The sequence below is a fragment of the Hyperolius riggenbachi genome, chromosome 5 (genome assembly GCF_040937935.1).
Source record: "Hyperolius riggenbachi isolate aHypRig1 chromosome 5, aHypRig1.pri, whole genome shotgun sequence".
In the NCBI taxonomy this organism is placed as follows: domain Eukaryota; kingdom Metazoa; phylum Chordata; class Amphibia; order Anura; family Hyperoliidae; genus Hyperolius; species Hyperolius riggenbachi.
Window position 1 is genome coordinate 13,656,777 of NC_090650.1, and position 19,348 is coordinate 13,676,124.

The 19,348-nt window shown below is 46.8% G+C and overlaps 2 protein-coding genes across 4 annotated transcripts in view; one reads left to right on the forward strand and one right to left on the reverse strand.

Annotated features, from left to right (window-relative positions):
• Positions 1-19,348, reverse strand: part of DGKB (diacylglycerol kinase beta) — an 849,394-nt gene that overhangs the window by 760,448 nt on the left and 69,598 nt on the right. The gene's annotated exons all lie outside the window — the stretch shown is intronic.
• On the forward strand, positions 10,445-12,328 carry LOC137518714 (piggyBac transposable element-derived protein 4-like). Its single transcript, XM_068236917.1, has one exon. It carries the CDS (start codon positions 10,445-10,447, stop codon positions 12,326-12,328), a length of 1,884 nt encoding a protein of 627 aa, XP_068093018.1.

The window sequence follows — 19,348 nt, forward strand, 5'->3', positions numbered from 1 at the left end:
CTGTGTGAGGAGTCTGACAGTGAGTGAGGAGGGGGAGGCAGGAGAGCATTATTGAGGAAAAGCAGCTTGTTGTACTGTGTGAGAAGTCTGACAGTGAGTGAGGAGGGGGGCATGAGAGCATCATTGGGGAAAAGCAGCTTGTTGTGCTGTGTGAGGAGTGTGACAGTGAGTGAGGAGGGGGAGGCCGGAGAGCAGCATTGGGGAAAAGGAGCTTGTTGTGCTGTGTGAGGCGTCTGACAGTGAGTGAGGAGGGGGGGCAGTAGAGCATCATTGGGGAAAAGTAGCTTGTTGTGCTGTGTGAGGAGTCTGACAGTGAGTGAGGAGGGGGGAGACAGGATAGCAGCATTGGGGAAAAGCAGCTTGTTGTGCTGTGTGAGGAGTCTGACAGTGAGTGAGGAGGGGGAGGCAGTAGAGCATCATTGGGGAAAAGCAGCTTGTTGTGCTGTGTGAGGAGTGTGACAGTGAGTGAGGAGGGGGAGGCCAGAGAGCATCATTGGGGAAAAGCAGCTTGTTGTGCTGAGTGAAGAGTCTGACAGTGAGTGAGGAGGGGGGAGGCAGGAGAGCATCATTGAGGAAACGCAGCTTGTTGTGCTGTGTGAGGAGTCTGACAGTGAGTGAGGAGGGGGAGGCAGGAGAGCATCATTGGGGAAAAGCAGCTTGTTGTGCTGTGTGAGGAATCTGACAGTGAGTGAGGAGGGAGGAGGCAGGAGAGCATCATTGGGGAAAAGCAGCTTGTTGTGCTGTGTGAGGAGTCTGACAGTGAGTGAGGAGGGGGGAGGCAGGAGAGCATCATTGGGGAAAAGCAGCTTGTAGTGCTGTGTGAGGAGTCTGACAGTGAGTGAGGAGGGGGGAGGCAGGAGAGCATCATTGGGGAAAAGCAGCTTGTTGTGCTGTGTAAGGAGTCTGACATTGAGTGAGGAGGGGGATGCAGGAGAGCATCAGTGGGGAAAACAGGTTGTTGTGCTGTGTGAGGAATCTGACAGTGAGTGAGGAGGGGGGAGGCAGAAGAGCATCATTGGGGAAAAGCAGCTTGTGCTGTGTGAGGAGTCTGACAGTGAGTGAGGAGGGGGAGGCAAGAGAGCATCATTGGGGAAAAGCAGCTTGTTGTGCTGTGTGAGGAGTGTGACAGTGAGTGAAGAGGGGGGAGGCAGGAGAGCAGCATTGGGGAAAAGCAGCTTGTTGTGCTGTGTGAGGAGTCTGACAGTGAGTGAGGAGGGGGAGGCAGGAGAGCAGCATTGGGGGAAAAGCAGCTTGTTGTGCTGTGTGATGAGCCTGACAGTGAGTGAGGAGGGGGGAGGCAGGATAGCATCATTGGGGAAAAGCAGCTTGTTGTGCAGTGTGAGGAGTCTGACAGTGAGTGAGGAGGGGGGAGGCAGGAGAGCATCATTGGGGAAAAGCAGCTTGTTGTGCTGTGTGAGGAGTCTGACAGTGAGTGAGGAGGGGGGAGGCAGGAGAGCATCATTGGGGAAAAGCAGCTTGTTGTGCTGTGTAAGCAGTCTGACAGTAAGTGAGGAGGGGGGAGGGAGGAGAGCATCATTGGGGAAAAGCAGCTTGTTGTGCTGTGTGAGGAGTATGACAGTGAGTGAGGAGGGGGAGACAGGAGAGCAGCATTGGGGAAAAGCAGCTTGTTGTGCTGTGTGAGGAGTCTGAGGGTGAGTGAGGAGGGGGGAGGCAGGAGGTCATCATTGGGGAAAAGCAGCTTGTTGTGCTGTGTGAGGAGTCTGACAGTGAGTGAGGCGGGGGGAGGCAGGAGAGCATCATTGGGGAAAAGCAGCTTGTTGTGCTGTGTGAGGAGTCTGACAGTGAGTGAGGAGGGGGAGGCAGGAGAGCAGCATTGGGGGAAAGCAGCTTGTTGTGCTGTGTGAGGAGTCTGACAGTGAGTGAGGAGGGGGGAGGCAGGAGAGCATCATTGGGGAAAAGCAGCTTGTTGTGCTGTGTAAGCAGTCTGACAGTAAGTGAGGAGGGGGGAGGGAGGAGAGCATCATTGGGGAAAAGCAGCTTGTTGTGCTGTGTGAGGAGTATGACAGTGAGTGAGGAGGGGGAGACAGGAGAGCAGCATTGGGGAAAAGCAGCTTGTTGTGCTGTGTGAGGAGTCTGAGGGTGAGTGAGGAGGGGGGAGGCAGGAGGTCATCATTGGGGAAAAGCAGCTTGTTGTGCTGTGTGAGGAGTCTGACAGTGAGTGAGGCAGGGGGAGGCAGGAGAGCATCATTGGGGAAAAGCAGCTTGTTGTGCTGTGTGAGGAGTCTGACAGTGAGTGAGGAGGGGGAGGCAGGAGAGCAGCATTGGGGGAAAGCAGCTTGTTGTGCTGTGTGAGGAGTCTGACAGTGAGTGAGGAGGGGGGAGGCAGGAGAGCATCATTGGGGAAAAGCAGCTTGTTGTGCTGTGTAAGCAGTCTGACAGTAAGTGAGGAGGGGGGAGGGAGGAGAGCATCATTGGGGAAAAGCAGCTTGTTGTGCTGTGTGAGGAGTATGACAGTGAGTGAGGAGGGGGAGACAGGAGAGCAGCATTGGGGAAAAGCAGCTTGTTGTGCTGTGTGAGGAGTCTGAGGGTGAGTGAGGAGGGGGGAGGCAGGAGGTCATCATTGGGGAAAAGCAGCTTGTTGTGCTGTGTGAGGAGTCTGACAGTGAGTGAGGAGGGGGGAAGCAGGAGAGCAGCAGTGTTTCATGTGACTTGCACAGCAGAAGGGAGGAGGTGGCACTGCTGTCCCGACTGAGGAGGAATGGAGTGGCTGGAGGTGAGCATTTAGTTTGTCACAGACTCACAGCCAGTCAGTGTGCTATTGTGTTGAGCTGCAGCATGTCATGTGAGAACATTAAATTAAGCAGAGTAAATTTGAGGGGGGGGGGGGGGGGGATCTTCACAAGTTTGCCTCAGGCAGCAAAAAGTCTACAACTGGCCCTGGAGCCAGATCACCCACCAGGCACCTTCTCTGACCTCTCTTCATTCTCAGCTTACCAAAAAGACCACAAGGCGGCCCCAAACCTTCCCCCATGCCTAGGGCCTCATTACATCTTAATCCATCTCTGGAATTCATATTACAGCTTGTAACTGCAGCAAACAAGTTGCTTGGACTGCATAGAATTTACATGAAATGTACAAGCAGGCCAGTATTATCACAGGGAGGGTTATATCGAATCCGGAAAAAAAGGGGCACAGAAGCCCTTATAGAAAAAAACAGCCCTGCCATAGGCTCCTATTATAAAAGCCACGATTAGTGGCAAAGAATGGAAATTTGGGCGCACAGTGGCACCAGCTACTGGCCACAATATGCCCACTATGCAATTAGAGATGTCGCGAATACAGAACTTTCAGTTAGCGAACGCGAACTTCCGCAAATGTTCGCGAACATGTGAACACGGCGAACCGCCATAGACTTCAATGGGCAGGCAAATTTTAAAAACTACAAAGACTGTTTCTGGCCACAAAAGTGATGGAAAAGTTGTTGCTCCGGAGTTGACACAAAGTCGGGTTTTAATCCCTAAAGGGCAGAAATCACATTATGCACAGCTCTGGGTGTCAGTGGGCTGTGGAGTGTCACACACAGAGATACAATAGTACTATCAGAATACAGTGACATAATAATGCACTGGAGGGGTTCTGTGCCTGCAACTTAATGAGGCAACAGCAGCAGTGTGCACACAGCTCTGGGTGTCAGTGGGCTGTGGAGTGTCACTCACACAAAAAGAAAACACAGGGGACCGATGTGCTAGCCCTCAGCAGGGCTGTTTGGGGTGCTTTCACAGCTAGTGAGGAACAAGGACACAGGCCTAGCTAATGCTTTCCCTACCTATGTGCAGCAAGTCTGACTCTGCTCTCACTAACAGTCAGCAGCCAGCAGAGAATGAATCCAATATGGCCACCGCAACTGGTTTTTGATACAAGGTAGGGGGTCCAGGAGGGGGTTCTAGATGATTGGCTGCCATGTGTCTGCTGACTCTGAGGTAAGGGGTCAAAGTTTGGCTCCATGATGATGTATAGGGGGCGGGTTGAACATGCCATTTGTTTGCGGTTCGCGGAGAATGCTGTCAGGCGAAATTCTCTATATGCAATGCCGCAATTTGCATTTCCACATGACTCCGGCGCCTCTGGGCACTGAAATGTACCTACTTTGCTGCATATTGCGGCTTTGTGGCATTGGTGGAGTTAAGGTTCAGGAGGAGAGTTATGGCCCACACTCACGGGCTACAATTGTCGCCGCAACATGCGCCCGTGAGTATGCGGCGTTGCCCGGGCGCGCACCCTGAACTGTCGCCCGTCGCTGATGTCGCCAGGCGATTGGCGCGGTCAATCGCCTGGCGACAGTCTCCGCCGCAACTGTCGCTAGTACGCGTGAGTACGCGGACTAGTGACAGCAACATAATTGTAAATAGACGGCGCTTCCGGTGGGGGAAGGGACAACAGCGACAGCTTCCGCCGCATCAGTTGCCAGGTCCCTCCGCCGTGTGTATGCTGAGGGACCTGGCGACGAGCTGTCGCCGGCATGTCGCGCACATGCTCCCGTGTGCTAGTGACATGCCAAAAAGTTGCCCGTGAGTATGGGCCATTAGGGATAGGCGCCACGGGGGGGATGTCGGGGCATCGGGTTAGGCACCACCGGTGGGGTGTCTAAGGGTTTGGCACCACCAGGGGGAGGTCTCCAGGCAAGGCACTACCAAGGGGAGGTCTTTGTGAATGTGTGGGAGGTCTTTGTGAATGGTGGGCGGCGCCATCTCATGGACGGCTGCGGTCATTCACACGGGGACTTAGATCGATGATTGGGAACTGTCTTCCCATTCATTGATCTAGTGGCTAACGATCGGCAGCGGTAACGAGCGCGTGGGGAAGACGAGCGGGAACGTGCAGCGGTGAGGGACGCAGTAGCTACATTCCTGCATGAAGTTATGGTAAATTGCAGGGACGTAGTCCTGGGGAGGGGAAGTGGTTAAATGACAATGCTTTTTTTAATATCGAATCCCCTTTCATTAGCAGTATTAAGCACATTTGCACAGTGCTCTCTTTCAAACAATATCTGGCTTTTTCTATTAGTCCTGCTGCTGCGATGACGTCTTTAATGTCGGCTATCTTTAATTGTTCAAAGTAATGTTTGTTAAATTGCCGCCCAAGTGCATCCGGAAAGATTGTTCGAGCCTCGCGTGGCCGTAATGGAATTATTTACTGAAAGTCTTCGGATGGGAAATGGAATTAGCCGGAGCAGAAACACGTCCAGGAAAGATGATACCGAATAATGAAAGAGGAACTGGAGCGAGCGTGCGAGATACGAGCGCAGCGTTACATCACAAAGACTCCGCAACCTCTCCTGAGGAACATTTATATTTTCACTGGATTAATGGCTAGCGGGGCGCGCACAACTGTATCTCTGCAAGTACAATTATAATGGCAACAGCCTAGCCAAGGCAATCCATCCCTTTTTTCGGAGAGGTTTCTTATTTTTCCTAAAGGAGTAGTCCGAAGTGATCATCGTAATCTGCTCATTACAATTATGCAAAATTTCGCCAACATTTTCGAAATTATGGCCATTCGTAATTACGATTTGGATATTCAACAGATTTTGTGTATTCCGTTCATAATATTGCCTAATTTTAACATAATAATGTGCCAATTTAAGTTAAAGGAATACTGTAGGGGGGTCGGGGGAAAATGAGTTGAAGTTACCCGGGGCTTCTAATGGTCCCCCGCAGACATCCTGTGCCCGCGCAGCCACTCACCAATGCTCCGGCCCCGCCTCCAGTTCACTTCTGGAATTTCTGACTTTAAAGTCTGAAAACCACTGCGCCTGCGTTGCCGTGTCCTCACTCCCGCTAACGTCACCAGGAGTGTACTGCGCAGACACAGACCATACTGGGCCTTCGCAAAACACTCCTGGTGACATCAGCGGGAGCGAGGACACGGCAACGCAGGCGCAGTGGTTTTCAGACTTTAAAGTCTGAAATTCCAGAAGTGAACTGGAGGCGGGGCCAGAGCATCGGTGAGTGGCTGCGCCAACACAGGATGTCTGCGGGGGACCGTTAGAAGCCCCGGGTAACTTCAACTCATTTTCCCCCGACCCCCCTACAGTATCCCTTTAATAGCAAAGCTCCCATAGATGCTATTGTCTCCAAAACTACTACGCATGTTAAGGAGAAGGGTGGGAACAACACAAAAAAATAATGATTTTTCAAAAAGTCCTTGTAATTTTTGAGAAAATTAAACTCAGAAAAATGACAGTTTAAAAACCATTTTTTCCTTTGCATTTTTAAAATCTATTTCCTCAAAAAAGACGAGGCCTTTTTGAAAAAAAATATTTATTTGTCTTGCTCCCACTATTCCTCTTAAAGAGGAACTCCAGTGAAAATAATGTAATAAAAAAGCGCTTCATTTTTACAATAATTATGTATAAATCATTAAGTCAGTGTTTGCCCATTGTAAAATCTTTCCTCTCCCTGATTTACATGCTGACATTTATCACATGGTGACATCTTTACTGCTGGCAGTGGAAGTAGCTGCTGCTTGCTTTTTTGGTAGTTGTAAACAGCTTTAAACAGCTATTTCCCACAATGCAACAAAGCTCCCACAGTGTGATGTCAGAACCATGGTCATGACATCACGCTGTGGGAGGGGTTTCACCCCAATATAAGCCACACAGCGCCCCCTGATGATCCGTTTGTGAAAAGGAAAAGATTTCTCATGGGAAAGGGGGTATCGCCTACTGATTGGGATGAAGTTCAATTCTTGGTTACGGTTTCTCTTTAACAATACATAGCAATTTTAGTAAAGATAGCATGTATGGGAGCTTTGCTATTAACCCCGAAGTCTGGCACAAAATTACACAAAAAGTACATGGAATTGCGAAATTACGGTTCCTGATTACGTTTGCAAACAAAAAAAATTATGATTTTACCTGAAATCCTGCATTGAGATTATGTGACATTTGTGCTGATCACTAGTAGTTTGTGCCGCGTGGTATGCTTACCGTTAGACTCGCGTATGCCCACAGCACACATACAGTTTGTTGGCATTTATGTACACTGCGTAACGGGTGTCGCGCAAATAGCGCAACTTGGGTCTAATACATAATGCATGAAATAATGTAATGCTCATTGTGCAAGCAACATGAGTGTTATTTGCGCAACGCCTGGTAAACAGTGTGGCAGAATGAGGTTTATACCCCCGAAATCCCCTGGGCAAAATTCTCCCCTCACTTCCTGGTAGAGGCAGAGCTTAGCGCTGTAGCTCCGCCTCTGCTTGCATCAATCTCCGCCTCTCCCCGCCTCCCTTTCAGTCCTCTTTCACTGAGAGGGGCGGGGAGCGGCGGAGATTGACTGGACTGGAGGCAGAGCTACAGCGCAAAGCTCTGCCTCCCCCAGGCAGCAAAATCCATGATGACTGGAAAGTCATGAAATTTTGCCCCGGGATTTTTGAGGGATAAAACCTCCTTCTGCTGCGCTGTTACGGCGAAGCAGCTATGGTCTTATTGCTTAACATAAGTGGGCAATAAAAACAGGAAACTATTTTGGCTTCAGACTCTCTTTAATGTGCACAATGTGTGCATGTTAATTTACTGAAGTTTTTTGAATATGTCCCTTTGTCCCATACTCGATTTTCAGCATCAATATATGGCCGACTCGACCATTATGATGGAATCTTGTTGTTAGGAATGGAATTGCAACTGAATAGTCACCATGAGCGTCTGTACCAGGTGACACTGTCACCAGGGACGGATCTAGGGTGGGGGGGCAAGCGGGTCTCTTGCCCCAGGCGCAGTTTGTTGAATTCTTAAAAAGGCAGCAAAATTTGGATGGGGAATGGCAGTTTAGGCGCCAAAACCTGACCTTGCCCCAGGCGCAACTTGGGGCAACTTGGTCTAGATCCGTCCCTGACTGTCACATGTACTGACGTCACTACATGCAGCAATGTGCCGTACCTAGGGCATTTGACACCCGGTGCTGGGAATTATAAGATCTCCCCCTACCCTCCAAAAAAAAAGGAAAGGAGCGAATACGGCACGGCACACTAAGTGTGCCATGTCAGGTAATGCCAGATATAGGTGCCACTAGTACAGGTAATAAATTTGCCCCAAGTATAGCTTGTACAGTTGCCTCCAGTATAGCTAGTATAGTTTCCCCCAGTGCAGGTAGTTTAGTTGCCCCAGTATAGGTAGTTTAGTTGCCCCCAGTATAGCTAGTATAATTGCCCCCAGTATAGCTAATATAGTTGCCCCCAGTAAAGGTAGTACAGTTGTCCCTACAGTTGCCCCAGTGTAGGTAGTATGGTTGCCCCCAGCGTAGGTAGTATGGTTGCCCCCAGTATAGCTAGTATAGTTGCCCCAGGAGGGGGAAGCAGTGCTAGAAGGAGAAGCAGTGGGGACAGCGGCAGGGAGGAGGGCCAGAACCCCCCTCCCTCACCTGGGTCCCCTCCTTCTGCCTCTATTCCCCTCCCTATAGTAACGGCAACTGAAGGCTCGGCGGGCGGATAATTACTCACCACACTTCCGCATTCCAAGCGCTGGAGCGCAGTGTCAGTCATCACAACTCTCCGCCTTCAATGCTACCCACTGTGCTTCCACTACTCAGGAAGCAAAGTGGGCGGCATTGAAGGTGGAGAGTTGTGATGACTGACACTGCGCTCCAGCGCTTGGAACGCGGAAGTGAGGTGAGTAATTATCCGCCTGCCTAGCCTTCAGTTGCCGTTACTATAGGGAGGGGAATAGAGGCAATAGGAGGGGACCCCGGTGAGGGAGAGGGGGTTCTGGCCATCCTCCCCGCCACTGTCCCTCCTTCTACCGCTGCTTCTCCTCCTGCTCTGCCGCTGTGGGGGGGTCGTGGCGACACCCCCTAGCTGTCAGTCACCCGGTGCACCATGCCCCCTGCGCTCTATGGTAGGAACGCCCCTGGTGTCACATGATTCCGGCTCTCCTTGTGATTTGCCCCGGCGCGAAAGGTTAACCTCAGGCGCACGGGGTACTCATAAACTGGAGGGGACACCGGCCAGGGGGTCATCAGGAAACCGGACAGCGTTACCGCCGTGCACTTGATCGAGCTATTGCCACCGAGACTTTCAAGCATGCCAGAACGATCCTTTCGATCAATTTTGGCTGGAATTCGTTGCAATAAATCAATCGGGTGGCCATGTTGCGCCATAGATATCCAGATTCTATCATCATGATCGAATGAGTTGTATATCTATGCCAAAAATAAGAGAAATGTATGGACCCAACAGACCCCCATCCAGCCCAGGCCTTTGTGACATTTCCAGAAATCTGGCCCTGAGAATTATGTTGGCGCTTTATAAATACAATAAATAATAATAATAATAATAATAATGATGTCACCTAAGCCAGATTTATTAACCACTTTGGAACCCTTGGTACGCTTTTCTACTCCCCGCAAAACTTTACCTGGGGCTCAGGGGAGTAGATAGGCGTACTTGTTTTGTTTTGGCCGCTGTGCACGATCGCGCGGCGTCACGTGCACGCGCGCGCGCCCTGCTCTTCCCTCCGCGATTGGCAAATGGGAAGAAACCTTCCCAAAGCCAATCGTAGTCCCCCACAATATGAATGAGCTCTGCCAAAGCCGATGGCAGAGCTCATTCATTGTAAACACATTATGATTATGTGTAATCGGCGCTGTGCACGATCGCACGCCGTCACGTGCACGCGCGCGCCCCCTGCAGTTTCCTCCGCGATTGGCGAATGGGAAGAAACCTTCCCAAAGCCAATCGTAGTCACCCACAATATGAATGAGCTCTGCCAAAGCCGATGGCAGAGCTCATTCAATGTAAACATCCTAAAAAACACTTTTATGTGTGGCTGGCGCGCGATCGTTCACGCGCGCATGCGCGCCCCCGGCCACTAAAGTTAAAGATTGGCCAATGGGAAGTTACCTTCCCATAGCCAATCATAGCCCCCCTTGTAATGAATGAGCTCTGCCAAAAGCCAATGGCAGAGTTCATTCATTAGAAATGTTTATAAACATTGTATCTGTAGTGAAGCAGATACAGTATCTTTGAGATCACTCATGAGAGGGATCTCAGAGAACTGCATCTGCTCAGTGTGAGTGTTCTGAAAGACAGTATATTTTTATTAAAAAATTACATTTATTAACCCCTGCCAGCCCTGATTAACCCCTGCCTCCCTTGCCTCCCTTTGACTCCCTTCTCCCACCTGTCATTTTTTTTTTTTTACATTTAGGCACTTTTTTTGCCAATCAGGCACTTCCCCTATACAGTACTATATATATTTATACCACAGACATACATCTGTGGTATATAACCATCTGTGGTATTTAAAAAAAAAATAATAATTTGACCCCTGACCTGCCTAGCCACTATGCCACTATAGCCACTATCACCTACCTGACCTGCCTAGCCACTACGACTCTATAGCCACTATCACCTACCTGACCTGCCTAGCCACTACGCCCCTATAGCCACTATCACCATATAGGCTATTTGGGAGCAAGGGGGCAAGATGGCGAAGAGGCTCTATTCCGCACAGGAGGCGGCCGACATGCTGCAGCAGGACAGCAGCAGCAGCACCAGCGAAGAGGAGGAGTTGGAGGAGTCAGACGCTGACTGGATACCTGACTCTGAGTCGTCTTTCTGTACAGAAAGCGACTCAGATACCGATTCTGCTGGGCCGTCAACCGCTCAGCAACCTAGGAGAGAGGGGGAGATGAGGGCCGCTAGTGACACCGACTCAGCATCGGAAGAGGGATCACCTGTGGCTACTACCAGCAGTGACAATGCCAGAGGTCAGAGGGCTGCCAGGCCAAGGCAGAGCATGCCAGCGAGGGTAGCACGCCAGGGAAGACGACAACCGCTACCCTATGAACTACTCCACCCACAGTGGTCACCACCCAATATGGAGGCCCCTAATCTCCCTCTCTTCACAGCCAGGAGTGGCATACAAGCGGACACTGGCGCCATGCAGCCAATTGATTTTTTTCATTTGTTTTTCACGGAAGATTTTCTCCAGCATGTTTGCGAGCAGACAAACATCTATGCCCTCCAATCCATAGCCAAAAAGCCCACCTCAACACTAGCGGCACGTTGGACCCCTACAACACCCCCTGAGTTCAAGGTTTTTTTGGGCTTGATTTTTAACATGGCCCTTAACCCAAGACCACAACAACGATTGTATTGGTCAAGAGATTCAATTGACAGCATGCCCATTTTCTCTGCCACCATGACGAGATGCCGCTTTCAATTGCTGATGTCTTGCATGCATTTCAACAACAATGCACATCAACTCGCCCCTGACAACCCAGCCCACGATCGATTATTTAAATTGCGGCCACTCATTGACCACCTAAATAACACATTTTCGGAAGTATATACCCCAGAACAAAACATAGCCATTGACGAGTCCCTAGTCCCTTTCCATGGCAGACTTTCTATCAAACAGTATATTCCCAGCAAAAGATCCCGGTATGGCATAAAGCTCTACAGACTGTGCGAAAGTGGGACTGGGTACACTTACAAATTTACCATCTACGAAGGTAAGGACAGTTTGATAGAGCCTGCTGTATGCCCTCCCTACATGAGCACAACTGAGAGGATTGTCCTGGACTTAATCCACCCTTTACTCTACCAGGGCTACCACTTGTATGTGGAAAATTTCTATACGAGTGTCCCACTTTTCAAATTTTTGTTTTCTGCCCAGACTCCAGCATGTGGCACAATTCGATCTAACAGGAAGGGCCTGCCAGCACAAGTTGTCAGCAAAAAGCTGAAGAAAGGAGAGATCTGCAGCCAACGGAGTAACGAGCTGCTTGCCCTCAAATTTAGGGACAAGAGGGATGTATTCATCCTGACCACCATCCACTCCGAGGCCACAACAACTGTCAGGTCTCGTACTCGTAGAGAGAACATAGTAAAACCTGTGGCCATTGTTGCATACAACAAATCTATGGGGGCAGTAGACCTGGCCGACCAGATGCTTGCACCGTACAGGATGGATAGAAAGAGGAAGACCTGGTACAAAAAGGTGGCATTACAATTGTTCCAGGTCTGTCTCCAGAATGCCTTTGTTCTCTATGCAAAATCCGGGCACAGGGACAGCTTCATACAGTACCAGCGGAGAATTATCCGGACATTGATCTACCATTCTGGACACCCTGCCCCAAACCCAGACCAACTTCAGTCCGAAAATGTCCTAAGACTTCACGGGAATCATTTTCCTGCCCCAATCCCCCCGACTGCATCAAAGAAATACCCCCAAAAAAGGTGCAAAATTTGCCGGAGAAGCGGAGTTAGAAGGGAGACGCGGTACCACTGTCCGAAATGCCCATCAAAAGCAGGACTGTGCCTCAATCCCTGCTTTGAAATATACCACACAGCTGCAAAATATTAGTGTTTTTTTTTTTTTTTGTTCTTATTCTTTTTTTCACTGCCCAAATTTTTATTTTACCACTGGACTTTAATATGACCTTCCAGATCTGACCTCTGGCATGGCTAGCCACTCTTTACAATTTGACCACCTGACCTGGCATAACAACTACCCTCTGACCTCTGGCATGGATTCCGGACCACCCGTTGACCTCTGGTATGGATGCTGAACCACCCTTTGCCCTTTGGCATGGATGCCAAATAACCTGACTGCTGGCATGGATGCCAAACAACCCTCTGACTTCTGGCATGGATGTCAAACCACCCTCTGGCATGACTGCTGAACACCTTTCTACAGCTTCTAAAATGGTGAGTACTAATTGTGTTTATGTTTGGAAACTTTTCTGTATTCTCATGTAGTATGAGAGCTTGCCTACACAATCTGTTCATAGTATTCACAATCAGCCCTTATACTATATGGTTGTGGTAAAAAAAGACTGACACTTTGGTTAAAAAGCGGCCTTGAGTAAGTCATTGGTGCTACTTCTGTGCCAAAAAAGCTATCGGATTATGTATGTGGTATATCATTTTTACTGTGACAAGTGTGAGAATATAATTTGTGGTGTTTGAGGGCTGAGGCCCTATGTTATACAAATTTTTATAAGTGCCAAAGTGGAAAAAACTGCAAAAAACTTTTCAAAGTTATGGTGCAATTTCAGCAAAACCACACAAGTTCAATTGTTACAAAATATGTATATCTGTATGGGCCGGGGTCTCTAGTTTTCGGAATGGTGACATTTATGGCTTTCCTTGATTGTTCAGACGCTCCATGGGCTTTGCAAAGAAAGAGTGACTGTATTACTTTTGATGCAAAAAATGGCCTTGAAAAATCCATTGGCGCTACTTGTGGTTAACAGTGTGCTGTGTGCCCAAAAGGCTATCTGATTATGTATATAGGGTATCATTTTAACCGTGACAAATGAGAGAATAGAATTAGGGGTCTTTGAAGCCTGAGGCCCTATGTCATACGAATTTTTAGAAGTGGCAAAGTGGAAAAAACTGCAAAAAATTACAATTTTCAAAGTTATGGTGCAATTTCAGCAAAACCACATAAGTTCAAATGTTACAAAATATGTATATCTGTATGGGCCGGGGTCTCTAGTTTTCAGAATGGTGACATTTATGGCTTTCCTTGATTGTTCAGACGCTCCATGGGCTTTGCAAAGAAAGAGTGACTGTATTACTTTTGATGCAAAAAATGGCCTTGAAAAATCCATTGGCGCTACTTGTGGTTAACAGTGTGCAGTGTGCCCAAAAGGCTATCTGATTATGTATATAGGGTATCATTTTAACCGTGACAAATGAGAGAATAGAATTAGGGGTCTTTGAAGCCTGAGGCCCTATGTCATACGAATTTTTAGAAGTGGCAAAGTGGAAAAAACTGCAAAAAATTACAATTTTCAAAGTTATGGTGCAATTTCAGCAAAATCACATAAGTTCAAATGTTACAAAATATGTATATCTGTATGGGCCGGGGTCTCTAGTTTTCAGAATGGTGACATTTATGGCTTTCCTTGATTGTTCAGATGCTCCATGGGCTTTGCAAAGAAAGAGTGACTGTATTACTTTTGATGCAAAAAATGGCCTTGAAAAATCCATTGGCGCTACTTGTGGTTAACAGTGTGCTGTGTGCCCAAAAGGCTATCTGATTATGTATATAGGGTATCATTTTAACCGTGACAATTGAGAGAATAGATTTTGTGTTGTTTGACAACTGAGGGCTAAGTCATGTGATTTTTTTTTTACCGGAAAACTGAATGAAAAGCAATAAAACTGTTATTTTCATATACTCTGTACCCCCAAATAAACTCTTGTAAAAAAAAACAAAAGTGACAGCATTGAAAAGAGAATACATAAATAGTTACCCTAGGGACTTAGCTTTTAAAATATGTATGCCATGAGAGTGTATTACTGTTAATCATGAAGATAAGGGCTTTTAATTACTGATAGAGTACAATGAGAAAACAAAAAACACAAACCAAAAAAAACACTCCTTTATTCCCAACTAATATATTATCGCCATACATTGTACTAGGAACATTATTTAAATGTTGAGATAACCAGGACAAATTAGCAAATACAATGTGTGGGTTTTACCTATGGTAACATTGTTTATTTGAAAACTATAGTGGATGGAAATGGAGAAATAGTGTATTTTTTCTTTTTTTTTTCTCATTTTTCCCTTTAAAATGCACAGATAATAACATAATTACTAAAAGCAAATATCACCCTCACAAAGCATAATTTGTGGCAAAAAAAACAGGATATAGATCATTTACATCTGATGAGTAGCAATAAAGTTATTGGTGAATGAATGGGAGGAGCGCTGAAATGTGAAAATTGCTCTGGTTTTTAAGCAAAAAACCCTGTGGCGCTGAAGTGGTTAAAGTACCACTATCGCAAAAAATTTTAAAATTTAAAATACATGTAAATGTATACAGATGAGAAGTACATTTCTTCCAGAGTAAAATGAGCCATGAATTACTTTTCTCCTATGTTGCTGTCACTTACAGCAGGCAGTAGAAATCTGAAAGAACCGACAGGTTTTGAACTAGTCCATGTCTTCATGGGAGATTCTCAGCAAGGCTTCTATTTTTTTATAAAGATATTCCTTGAAACGGATTTGTACAATAATGCTGGTCAGCCTCCCTGCTCGCTGCACACTTTTCTGGCAGTTGGACAGAGCAACTGCCATTCACTAAGTGCTTTTGAAAAAAAACAAAACCCTGAGAGTCCCCCATGAGGAGATGAGCTAGTCCAAAACCTGTCGGCTCTGTCAGATTTCTACTGCCTACTGTAAGTGACAGCAACATAGGAGAAAAGTAATTTATGGCTCACATTACTCTGGAAGGAATGTACTTCTTATTTTTATGTTACTACATGTATTTTAAATTTAGCGATTTTCGTGATAGTGGTCCTTTAAAGAGGAACTCCAGAGAAAATAATGTAATAAAAAAAAGTGCTTAATTTTTACAATAATTATGCATAAATGATTTAGTCAGTGTTTGTCCATTTGTAAAATATTTCCTCTACCTGATTTACATTCTGACATTTATCACATGGTGACATTTTTACTGCTGGCAGGTTATGTCAGTGGAAGGAGATGCTGCTTGCTTTTTTGGCAGTTGGACACAGCTTTAACCAGTTCACCCCCAAGGGTTTTTACTCTAACGGACCAGAGCAATTTTCACTTGTCAGTGCTCCTCTCTTTTATTCCCTAATAACTTTATTACTACTTATCACAAGAAAATAATCTATACCTCGTTTTTTTCGCCACCAATTAGGCTTTCTGTGAGTAGTACATTTTGCTAAGAATATTTTTATTCTAAATGTGTTTTAATGAGAAAAAAACAAAAAAAACAAAAAAAAAAATCATTATTTCTCAGGTTTTAGCCATTATAGTTTTAAAATTAAACTTTCTCCTGTGGATAAAACAAGCACATATTATTTACCTATGGAGGAGAGGTTGGGCAGGCACTCGGTATGACCCAAAGATGAGGTGCAGCAAGTATTTGTGGGTTGTTACGTTCTTCCTCAGCAGAAACTACGTGCTCAAGACCGTTTGTCAGCAGTGTCATTGAACATATTGCAAGAAAGGAAGTGGTCTGGCACTGTAGCTTTTAATACGTTTCAGCAAGCATACATAAGTGAAAACAATGGTGTGGCAACATGTGGCAAAGTAGTACACTGTATCACAAGTACTTATCGTGCTGCTGCTGAGGTGAGGGAGGGACGTCTGTGGGCGCCAGAGGGTGCACGGCCTTACGACCGTTTCGCTGTGGAATAAGCCTTGCTTCTTCTGAGGCCTGTGTGCACAATGTGCGAAGCGGAAGACGCTAAAGAAATAGCTGTCTTCCGTACAAAGTCCCCGCCTACCATTCCCACAATCCCCAGTTAGCTGACCAATGAGAGCAACTGCTACCCAAGAGGGAGCGTGATGACGCCGCACACCGCCCGCTCATCAGAGCCACTGAAGCGACGAGCGTGTGCGCGTTCCTATGGAGACTGCTCCACCCCCAAACCGCGTCACCGGCCAGGACGCGACCAGGGGGCGTGTAACATGCAGAGCTCCTTTGTATACGTATGCTGTTGCCAGGGGGATTACCTGGAACTAGCTTATTAGCTTAAGAAAGATACGCAATAAATATAGGATATAAACTCTCCATGCATATGAGAAAGCATGTGGGAGAAAAGCGCTGGGGAGGGGGGGGGGGAAGGGGAAAAGAGGTGAGGAAGGTGTGAAGTGAGGGGGGGCAGAGATGAGGAAAACAGGAAAAAAGGGGTGATAGGACAGGGCACTAAGGAACCCAGACAGAGGTCCCGTAAAAGGGAAGAAAGGGGGAATACACAACCAGTGTGTAGGACAGGAATCACTGGGAAATAGCAGTGAGACGATATTAAATAACATCATGCCTGCATGCTGTAAACCTTAAATAGGAGACTAATACAAAAATGCATATAATTATACATGAATATAAAAGTACAAAAATATATAAGTTTAAATACCTATTGAACATTTTTTGATACAAAGCTGCAGTCATGATGCATAAGATGAGGAACAGAGTAAGTAATAGACTATAGAGCCCCAAATAGGAGGGACCTAGGGGTCCAGGAAACAGGCCAAGTCGACATAGTCATTGAGGGCTCATTTCCACTATAGCGAATTCGCATGCGTTTTTCGCATGAAAATTCGCATAGCAATACAAGTGAATGGGACTGTTTCCACTTGTCAGGATTCCTTTGCGTTTTTCTGTGCAGAAAAAATTCGCATGGCAGAGCCATCAGAATTCGCATACCGCTATGCGAATCGCATACAATGTATTTAATAGGAAATTCGCATGAGGTTTGGGTATGCGAATTTTCATGCAAATTTTCATGCGAATTTTCATAGAAACAATGGAAAAGCACACCAGCACTGCCATGGTTAAATTCGCATACATCGTCATCCATGCGAATTCGCATGCGAATTCGCATGAAAATTCGTATAGAATCGCATGCGAAATTCGCATCCGCATGCGAATTTTAACCGCGGCGATTCGCCCCGCACAAGTGGAAATGCAGCCTTAGACCCAAGGGGCCCATAGCGTCCGTCTTGAAAATCCACTTAGCTTCCAATCTCAAAAGTAACTTCTTTCTATTGCCACCTCTGCGGGGAAGATTGCAAAGGTCCACACAAGCAAAAGAAAGGAGGCTTGGGTCAGAATTGTGTGCTGTGGCCAGGACCGAGTCGATAAGACTCGCCCGTTGGACAGGACCGAGTCTTATCGACTCGGTCCTGTCCAATTCAAGGTCCCATTTTGTGCCACCTGCAGAACGACTTTTGTCGTTTATGCATTATGGTGTCCTTGCCAGAGCTTTTACGTTGGCAAGACGACCAGAATGGTCAAAGATAGAATCTTGGAACATGTACGCCTGCTCCCAAAAGGGAAAGGCTGCCCCAGGATTGTTGACCATATGGCCACAGCACACAATTCTGACCCAAGCCTCCTTTCTTTTGCTTGTGTGGACCTTTGCAATCTTCCCCGCAGAGGTGGCAATAGAAAGAAGTTACTTTTGAGATTGGAAGCTAAGTGGATTTTCAAGACGGACGCTATGGGCCCCTTGGGTCTAAATGACTATGTCGACTTGGCCTGTTTCCTGGACCCCTAGGTCCCTCCTATTTGGGGCTCTATAGTCTATTACTTACTCTGTTCCTCATCTTATGCATCATGACTGCAGCTTTGTATCAAAAAAAATTCAATAGGTATTTAAACTTATATATTTTTGTACTTTTATATTCATGTATAATTATATGCATTTTTGTATTAGTCTCCTATTTAAGGTTTACAGCATGCAGGCATGATGTTATTTAATATCGTCTCACTGCTATTTCCCAGTGATTCCTGTCCTACACACTGGTTGTGTATTCCCCCTTTCTTCCCTTTTACGGGACCTCTGTCTGGGTTCCTTAGTGCCCTGTCCTATCACCCCTTTTTTCCTGTTTTCCTCATCTCTGCCCCCCCTCACTTCACACCTTCCTCACCTCTTTTCCCCTTCCCCCCCCCCTCCCCAGCGCTTTTCTCCCACATGCTTTCTCATATGCATGGAGAGTTTATATCCTATATTTATTGCGTATCTTTCTTAAGCTAATAAGCTAGTTCCAGGTAATCCCCCTGGCAACAGCATACGTATACAAAGGAGCTCTGCATGTTACACGCCCCCTGGTCGCGTCCTGGCCGGTGACGCGGTTTGGGGGTGGAGCAGTCTCCATAGGAACGCGCACACGCTCGTCGCTTCAGTGGCTCTGATGAGCGGGCGGTGTGCGGCGTCATCACGCTCCCTCTTGGGTAGCAGTTGCTCTCATTGGTCAGCTAACTGGGGATTGTGGGAATGGTAGGCGGGGACTTTGTACGGAAGACAGCTATTTCTTTAGCGTCTTCCGCTTCGCACATTGTGCACACAGGCCTCAGAAGAAGCAAGGCTTATTCCACAGCGAAACGGTCGTAAGGCCGTGCACCCTCTGGCGCCCACAGACGTCCCTCCCTCACCTCAGCAGCAGCACGATAAGTACTTGTGATACAGTGTACTACTTTGCCACATGTTGCCACACCATTGTTTTCACTTATGTATGCTTGCTGAAACGTATTAAAAGCTACAGTGCCAGACCACTTCCTTTCTCACATATTATTTGCCCAGTTGTCCCGGTTATTACACCATTTAAATTATGTCCCTATCACAATGTATGGCGACAATATATTATTTTGAAATATAGGTGTTATTTTTCTGTTTTTTGTTTTTGTTTTGTTCTGGCCATAATTACCAGCCCCAATGTAATACATTAAAATTAATTTCCCCCCATAAAATATAGATTAAAAAAGCTGAGTCCATAAGGAAACTATTTATTTATTTATTTTAAGCTGAATTTTTTTTACAAGTGTTTTTTTTTTGGGTGGGAGGGTTGTAAGTGTAAATTTATTAAGGATGTGTATGTAATTGTGTATGTCTG

Bases quoted from the DNA above. Each gene is read 5' to 3' on its own strand.
- LOC137518714 (XM_068236917.1), top strand. From the start codon at position 10,445: ATGGCGAAGAGGCTCTATTCCGCACAGGAGGCGGCCGACATGCTGCAG.